At 49.9% G+C, this 10,000-nt stretch overlaps 2 protein-coding genes across 4 annotated transcripts in view; both read right to left on the bottom strand.

Annotated features, from left to right (window-relative positions):
* cntrob (centrobin, centrosomal BRCA2 interacting protein) overlaps positions 1–10 on the bottom strand; it is a 17,250-nt gene extending 17,240 nt beyond the window's left edge. For both annotated transcript variants that reach the window (XM_079589478.1, XM_079589479.1), the window contains exon 1: positions 1–10. This exon is cut by the window's left edge and continues 76 nt beyond it. The gene's annotated coding sequence lies outside the window, so the exon portion shown is untranslated.
* Positions 11–943: 933 nt separating this feature from the next.
* The window catches only part of eif4e2rs1 (eukaryotic translation initiation factor 4E family member 2 related sequence 1), a 12,836-nt gene continuing 3,779 nt past the window's right edge, over positions 944–10,000 (bottom strand). For both annotated transcript variants that reach the window (XM_079589507.1, XM_079589506.1), the window contains 5 exons: positions 8,583–8,717; positions 8,393–8,497; positions 2,231–2,383; positions 1,903–2,039; positions 944–1,786 (listed from right to left, as the gene is read on the bottom strand). In XM_079589507.1, coding sequence (XP_079445633.1) covers positions 1,747–1,786; positions 1,903–2,039; positions 2,231–2,383; positions 8,393–8,497; positions 8,583–8,717 — 570 coding nt within the window. In that variant the 3' untranslated portion in view covers positions 944–1,746. The remainder of the gene's footprint in view (positions 1,787–1,902; positions 2,040–2,230; positions 2,384–8,392; positions 8,498–8,582; positions 8,718–10,000) is intronic.

The raw sequence follows: 10,000 nt of genomic DNA, 5'->3' as shown, positions 1-10,000 counted from the left end.
CATTCTCTTCAAGGGGGTAATCCATCCGCCGGAAACTGAAGCCTCCGCGGGCGCCGCCATTGTAGCAGAACTTCACCTGCTGTTAGCATTCCATTGACTCCCATTCATTTTTGCGTCACTTTGACAGCGAATAACTTTACATCTGAGGCGTCCAAAGACTCCATTTGTCCATTATTTATTTCTAAAGAAACTCGACAATGTATAAAAGGCTCCATTACCTTGTACCTTACGTTATGGCCCCGTAGAAGCCGTTTTTGTAAAAATAGGCTAACGATTGCGTCATAACTCACGCGACTCTCTGTCGCACTGTAGAGAAATTACCGTAAAGACCGGCGTAGAAGCTCGCAGGCAATCGGGGGGACGTGGAGGCATTAAGTCCGATAAAGTGAAGGGAGTAGCCCACAGAGAGTGATAAAGTTGATCCTGCTGCTAGCTCATGGACAGCTAATACTCACACTCTCCGTCTCTGCGAGATTCGGAAGGGAATGATTCAGATTTCTCTCCGCACAGCTACTAGAAGACTGACAGCTGTCAGACACGTTGCTCACGTGTTCAAGCTCAGTTTGAGCCTGCGCAGTTCGCCTGGCGATCAGGAAGTGAGTGCTTCAAATGGGCTTCACTTTTCTCCGTTGAAGTCTATGGGGTCGCTGTGTCCATCTTATATACTGTCTATGATTCTCTTCCTCGCCACAGCAAAATAATCATAAATAAATACAGATTTCCATTTTTCCAAAGTAATTCGTCAACGACGAGCAACACATTAAACGTAGGGTTAATGAATCAATTCGTCGAATTGCAATGAATAGATTTACCCATCATACAACTATAAACTGTAATTCTGATATCTAACTGCTTCGGTAATTATGGAAATTATGGTAATAATTACATAAATATGAACAAGGATATCAAATGAAAAAACAAAAAAACAAACAAGAAGCTGGAATATGTGAGCAAAACTGTTTATTAAAAGAAAACATGAGGAATAGTTTCCTCTTCCTGAGGGGAAACATGTTTTAATTATCGTTATTTGGATTCGATTTTAAAAACAAGTGTTTAAAACATCAAAGCATTGGATAAATAATAAAAGGGGACCGGACGAGTGAGGAATCCTGCTTCTCCAGCACATGTGTCTTGATTTAAGGATGAAGATGAGAAACACTGAGGAAGAAGCTCATGTTTGCATCAGAACACACACTAATGTCTTTATTTAAAACTGTACTTCACTTCCACTCGAGTGTTCACAGGCTTTAGGACATCGCTTCAGGGAAATGTGTGTTTACAGTAAAGCGGTTTGCACTTTGAAACATGAGCTGAACTTTAATCATGTTCTCATTTCAAAAACACTGAATCTGATGAAACGTGTGACTGAGGAATAAAAATAACTCAATCAAACCGGTGGAATAATTCAGGACAATATTATCATCACGCACGCACACACGCGCACGCACGCACACACACACGCTCACGCACGCGCACACACATGCGCACACACACACACATACACACGCGCACACACACATGCGCACACACACACACACGCGCGCACACACACACACACGCGCGCGCACACACACACGCTCTCGCGCGCACGCACGCACACACTCTCATTCACTCACACACACACACTCACTCACTCACACACTCGAACACACACACACACACACACCGTTTCCTCAGGGTTCCTTCTGCGCCGCTGGCTCGTGATGTAAAAAGGAATGTGTCCATATGAAAATTATTTCCAGGTTTTCACAAAGTGATCTTCGTATTCCGGAAGCTGGAATTATCCCTGAGAAAACAAGAACAGGAGGATCAGAGACAATTCAGTGTGTGTGTGTGTGTGTTCGAGTGTGTGAGTGAGTGAGTGAGTGTGTGAGTGAATGAGAGTGTGTGTGTGTGTCGTACTTGAGACTGTCGTTGTGTGTCTTGTACTCCATGATGGTGTTGGGCGGGAGGTTCAGCACGCGTCGCAGTGTGTCTCGTATCCGTGACGTGGTCACCTGATCATGGGCCGTTTTATTCCAGATGGACAGAATGTCCTCCTGCACACACACACACACACACACACACACACACACACACACAATCAGAATTGAACTAAACATGTTCTCTGTTCACAACATCTTTGTTTCACTGAAGGAAGTCATGCAGGTTTGGAGGAAATGATGTCAGAACAATCATGTCTGGTGAGTGACTGCGACCGAGAGCCTGGTTTCCCAGAATGCATCAGTACCTGGAAGCGTATGGACACGACGACGCCGCAGATCTCTTCTCCCACCATGAACTGCTCTCCTAGCATCGCCAGGATGATGTTCTCCCAGAACCGGGACGCCAGACCCTTCCTGAGCCGGATGATCCACTTCCCCCCGTTCTTATTGGCCTCGTCCTGAGTCACAACCACACACACACGTCAGAGACGGAGTCAGCACTGATGTGAAGTCACACACACAGTCATACGCACAGTCATACGCGCAGTCATACGCGCAGTCACACACGCAGTCACACACGCAGTCACACACGCAGTCACACACGCAGTCACACACGCAGTCACACACGCAGTCACACACACAGTCACACACACAGTCAGACACACAGTCAGACACAGTCATACACAGTCATACACACAGTCAGACACACAGTCATACACGCAGTCACACACGCAGTCACACACGCAGTCACACACGCAGTCACACACGCAGTCACACACACAGTCACACACACAGTCACACACACACACAGTCACACACACACAGTCACACACACACAGTCACACACACAGTCACACACACACACAGTCACACACACACAGTCACACACACACAGTCACACGCGCAGTCACACACACAGTCACACACACACACAGTCACACACACGCAGTCACACACGCAGTCACACACGCAGTCACACACGCAGTCACACACGCAGTCACACACGCAGTCACACACACAGTCACACACACAGTCACACACACAGTCAGACACAGTCATACACAGTCATACACACAGTCAGACACACAGTCATACACGCAGTCACACACGCAGTCACACACGCAGTCACACACGCAGTCACACACGCAGTCACACACACAGTCACACACACAGTCACACACACACACAGTCACACACACACAGTCACACACACACAGTCACACGCGCAGTCACACGCGCAGTCACACGCGCAGTCACACACGCAGTCACACACGCAGTCACACACGCAGTCACACACACAGTCACACACACAGTCACACACACAGTCACACACACAGTCACACACACAGTCACACACACAGTCACACACACAGTCATAGTGTCATACAGTCATACACAGTCAAACACAGTCATACACAGTCATACACGCAGTCACACACGCAGTCACACACGCAGTCACACACGCAGTCACACACACAGTCACACACACAGTCACACACACAGTCACACACACAGTCACACACACAGTCACACACACAGTCACACACACAGTCACACACAGTCATACACACAGTCATACACACAGTCATACACACAGTCATACACACAGTCATACACACAGTCATACACACAGTCATAGTGTCATACAGTCATACACAGTCATACACGCAGTCATACACGCAGTCATACACGCAGTCACACACGCAGTCACACACGCAGTCACACACGCAGTCACACACACAGTCACACACACAGTCATAGTGTCATACACACAGTCATACACACAGTCATACACACAGTCAGACACACAGTCAGACACACAGTCAGACACACAGTCAGACACACAGTCAGACACACAGTCAGACACACAGTCAGACACAGTCAGACACACAGTCAGACACACAGTCATACACACAGTCAGACACACAGTCAGACACACAGTCAGACACACAGTCAGACACACAGTCAGACACACAGTCAGACACACAGTCAGACACAGTCAGACACAGTCAGACACAGTCAGACACAGTCAGACACACAGTCAGACACACAGTCAGACACAGTCATACACACAGTCAGACACAGTCAGACACAGTCAGACACAGTCAGACACAGTCAGACACAGTCATACACACAGTCAGACACAGTCAGACACAGTCAGACACAGTCAGACACAGTCAGACACAGTCATACACAGTCATACACAGTCAGACACAGTCAGACACACAGTCATACACACAGTCATACACACAGTCATACACACAGTCATACACACAGTCATACACACAGTCATACACAGTCATACACACAGTCAGACACACAGTCAGACACAGTCATACACACAGTCATACACACAGTCATACACACAGTCATACACACAGTCAGACACACAGTCAGACACACAGTCAGACACACAGTCAGACACAGTCAGACACAGTCATACACACAGTCATACACACAGTCAGACACACAGTCAGACACACAGTCAGACACACAGTCATACACACAGTCAGACACACAGTCAGACACACAGTCAGACACACAGTCAGACACACAGTCAGACACACAGTCAGACACACAGTCAGACACACAGTCATACACAGTCAGACACAGTCAGACACACAGTCAGACACACAGTCAGACACACAGTCAGACACACAGTCAGACACACAGTCAGACACACAGTCATACACACAGTCAGACACACAGCCAGACACACAGTCATACACACAGTCAGACACACAGTCAGACACACAGTCAGACACACAGTCAGACACAGTCAGACACAGTCATACACACAGTCATACACACAGTCAGACACACAGTCAGACACACAGTCAGACACACAGTCAGACACACAGTCAGACACACAGTCAGACACAGTCAGACACAGTCAGACACACAGTCAGACAGTCAGACACAGTCATACACACAGTCAGACACACAGTCAGACACACAGTCAGACACACAGTCAGACACACAGTCAGACACACAGTCATACACAGTCAGACACAGTCAGACACACAGTCAGACAGTCAGACACAGTCATACACACAGTCAGACACACAGTCAGACACACAGTCAGACACACAGTCAGACACACAGTCAGACACACAGTCAGACACACAGTCAGACACACAGTCATACACACAGTCATACACACAGTCAGACACACAGCCAGACACACAGTCATACACGCAGTCATAGACGCAGTCATACACGCAGTCATACACGCAGTCATACACGCAGTCAGACACGCAGTCAGACACGCAGTCAGACACGCAGTCAGACACAGTCATACACACAGTCATACACACAGTCAGACACACAGTCAGACACACAGTCATACACACAGTCATACACACAGTCAGACACACAGTCAGACACACAGTCAGACACACAGTCAGACACAGTCAGACACAGTCAGACACAGTCAGACAAAGTCAGACACAGTCAGACACACAGTCATACACACAGTCAGACACAGTCATACACACAGTCAGACACACAGTCAGACACGCAGTCAGACACGCAGTCAGACACGCAGTCAGACACGCAGTCAGACACGCAGTCAGACACGCAGTCATACACGCAGTCAGACACGCAGTCAGACACGCAGTCAGACACGCAGTCAGACACGCAGTCAGACACGCAGTCAGACACGCAGTCAGACACGCAGTCAGACACGCAGTCAGACACGCAGTCAGACACGCAGTCATACACGCAGTCATACACGCAGTCATACACGCAGTCATAAACGCAGTCAGACACGCAGTCAGACACGCAGTCAGACACGCAGTCAGACACGCAGTCAGACACGCAGTCACACACGCAGTCAGACACGCAGTCACACACGCAGTCACACACGCAGTCACACACGCAGTCACACACGCAGTCACACACGCAGTCACACACGCAGTCACACACACAGTCACACACGCAGTCACACACGCAGTCAGACACACAGTCAGACACACAGTCATACACACAGTCATACACACAGTCAGACACACAGTCAGACACACAGTCAGACACACAGTCAGACACACAGTCAGACACAGTCAGACACACAGTCATACACAGTCAGACACAGTCAGACACACAGTCAGACAGTCAGACACAGTCATACACACAGTCAGACACACAGTCAGACACACAGTCAGACACACAGTCAGACACACAGTCATACACACAGTCATACACACAGTCAGACACACAGCCAGACACACAGTCATACACACAGTCATACACACAGTCATACACGCAGTCATACACGCAGTCATACACGCAGTCATACACGCAGTCAGACACGCAGTCAGACACGCAGTCAGACACGCAGTCAGACACGCAGTCAGACACAGTCATACACACAGTCATACACACAGTCAGACACACAGTCATACACACAGTCAGACACACAGTCAGACACACAGTCAGACACACAGTCATACACACAGTCACACACGCAGTCACACACACAGTCAGACACACAGTCAGACACACAGTCATACACACAGTCAGACACACAGTCAGACACACAGTCAGACACACAGTCAGACACACAGTCAGACACACAGTCATACACAGTCAGACACAGTCAGACACAGTCAGACACACAGTCAGACAGTCAGACACAGTCATACACACAGTCAGACACACAGTCAGACACACAGTCAGACACACAGTCAGACACACAGTCAGACACACAGTCAGACACACAGTCATACACACAGTCATACACACAGTCAGACACACAGTCATACACACAGTCATACACGCAGTCATACACGCAGTCATACACGCAGTCATACACGCAGTCATACACGCAGTCAGACACGCAGTCAGACACGCAGTCAGACACGCAGTCAGACACGCAGTCAGACACGCAGTCAGACACAGTCATACACACAGTCATACACACAGTCAGACACACAGTCATACACACAGTCAGACACACAGTCAGACACACAGTCAGACACACAGTCAGACACACAGTCAGACACACAGTCATACACAGTCAGACACAGTCAGACACAGTCAGACACAGTCAGACACAGTCATACACACAGTCAGACACAGTCATACACAGTCATACACAGTCATACACACAGTCAGACACACAGTCAGACACGCAGTCAGACACACAGTCAGACACGCAGTCAGACACGCAGTCATACACGCAGTCATACACGCAGTCAGACACGCAGTCAGACACGCAGTCAGACACGCAGTCAGACACGCAGTCAGACACGCAGTCAGACACGCAGTCAGACACGCAGTCATACACACAGTCATAAACGCAGTCAGACACACAGTCAGACACGCAGTCAGACACGCAGTCATACACGCAGTCATACACGCAGTCATACACGCAGTCATACACGCAGTCATACACGCAGTCAGACACGCAGTCAGACACGCAGTCAGACACGCAGTCAGACACGCAGTCAGACACGCAGTCAGACACAGTCATACACACAGTCATACACACAGTCAGACACACAGTCATACACACAGTCAGACACACAGTCAGACACACAGTCAGACACACAGTCAGACACACAGTCAGACACACAGTCATACACAGTCAGACACAGTCAGACACAGTCAGACACAGTCAGACACAGTCAGACACAGTCATACACACAGTCAGACACAGTCATACACAGTCATACACAGTCATACACACAGTCAGACACACAGTCAGACACGCAGTCAGACACACAGTCAGACACGCAGTCAGACACGCAGTCATACACGCAGTCATACACGCAGTCAGACACGCAGTCAGACACGCAGTCAGACACGCAGTCAGACACGCAGTCAGACACGCAGTCAGACACGCAGTCAGACACGCAGTCATACACACAGTCATAAACGCAGTCAGACACACAGTCAGACACGCAGTCAGACACGCAGTCAGACACGCAGTCAGACACGCAGTCAGACACGCAGTCAGACACGCAGTCAGACACGCAGTCAGACACGCAGTCAGACACGCAGTCAGACACGCAGTCAGACACGCAGTCAGACACACAGTCAGACACACAGTCAGACACAGTCAGACACAGTCAGAAACGCAGTCAGACACGCAGTCAGACACGCAGTCAGACACGCAGTCAGACACGCAGTCAGACACACAGTCAGACACACAGTCAGACACACAGTCAGACACACAGTCAGACACACACACAGTCAGACACACATACAGTCACACACACATACAGTCACACACATACAGTCACACACATACAGTCACTCACACAGTCATACACTCAGACACACACATACAGTCACTCACACAGTCACACACACACAGTCACACACATACAGTCACTCACACAGTCACACACACACACACAGTCACACACACACACAGTCACACACAGTCACACACAGTCACACACAGTCACACACACACACAGTCACACACAGTCACACACAGTCACACACAGTCACACACACACCTCCCACATGGGCTTGATTCCCTCCTTGAACAGGTGGAAGTCGCTGTGTCCCGTCAGGTCTCCGGGTCGCACCAGATGACTGTAGAACTTCCAGAACTGCTCCACCTGAACCGAGAGAGTGAACATGAAACACACACACACACACACACACAGCAGTGATGACGCTGAGGATGAGAGAGTGTGTGCGTACCGACGCCACGGTGCCCATCTGCCGGATGTTCTGCTCGTAGCTCTGAGTGTTGGCGGGTCTGCTGGGCGTGCGGCGCGAGTACCAGAAAGTGTAGTTATACTGCAGCGGGTGTTCACCTGGAGCCGGAGTCACCATCTGAACACACACACACACACACACACAGCATTAACATCACAAGAGTGTGTGTGTGTGTGTGAGAGAGAGAGAGAGAGAGAGAGAGAGAGAGAGAGAGAGAGAGAGAGAGAGAGAGAGAGAGAGAGAGAGTGTGTGAGAGACAGAGAGAGAGTGTGCGTGTGTGAGAGTGAGTGTGTGTGAGATAGAGTGTGTGTGAGACAGAGAGAGAGAGAGTGTGTGTGAGTGAGTGAGAGTGTGTGTGTGTGTGAGTGAGAGAGAGTGTGAGAGACAGAGAGAGAGAGAGAGAGAGAGAGAGAGAGAGACAGAGAGAGAGTGTGCGTGTGTGAGAGATAGAGAGAGAGAGAGTGTGTGTGTGTGTGTGTGTGTGTGTGTGTGAGAGAGTGAGTGTGTGTGAGAGATAGAGTGTGTGTGAGACAGAGAGAGAGAGTGTGTGTGAGTGAGTGAGAGTGTGTGTGTGTGAGTGAGAGAGAGTGTGAGAGACAGAGAGAGAGAGAGAGAGAGAGAGAGAGAGAGAGTGTGTGAGTGAGTGAATGTGTGTTTGAGAGAGAGAGTGTGTGTGTGAGAGTGAGTGAGTGAGTGTGTGTTTGAGAGAGAGAGAGAGAGAGAGAGAGAGAGAGAGAGAGTGGACAAGACACAGGGATTAAAATGTTTGTTTTTACCACACAGTCATATTGAAACGCTCAAAGGAATTGTATCCGCTAGCGGACCTCAAGCAATGTGAAGAACAAAGAATTTCACACACTTGTAAAAATGCTCTTTATTTGATTGAGTGGGTGGCTCTGAAAAGAGCCGTTGATTCTGCCCTCAAAAGGACATTTGGTGTGTGTCTTCCTCTTCCTCATCTGCGCAGCTCCCCCTCTTCCTCTTCCTCATCTGCGCAGCTCCCCCTCTTCCTCTTCCTCATCTGCGCAGCTCCCCCTGCAGGGCTTCCTGGAGGTTGCCGAGCAGCCGCTGGTTCCCCTCAGGGCTCAGGTGGACCCCGTCTCCGCACAGGTGCATCAGGCCGATGTTCAGGTGGCGAACGCAGCTCATCTGTCTCTCAGCCAGGAAGCCGCGCACGTGGCCGTTGATCCAGCGCCGGCTGCGCTCCACGCCGTAGCCGGAGCCGGTCTGACCGCGCCAGTGCAGCCGCGGCAGGATGTCGGAGAACAGAAACCTGGCTCCGGGGAACAGCTGGAAGCACTCGGTCAGGTCGCGCGTTATCTGCCGGAGGAAGCCCAAGCGGTCGCGGCCCTCCCGGAGCAAGCTGTCCCCGCCGAGGTGGATGACGACGACGTGCGGAG

This window comes from Phoxinus phoxinus (genome assembly GCF_949152265.1).
Source record: "Phoxinus phoxinus genome assembly, chromosome: 18".
NCBI lineage: Eukaryota > Metazoa > Chordata > Actinopteri > Cypriniformes > Leuciscidae > Phoxinus > Phoxinus phoxinus.
Note: the sequence above shows the minus strand (reverse complement) of the source record. Positions and strands in the feature narration are given on the sequence as shown.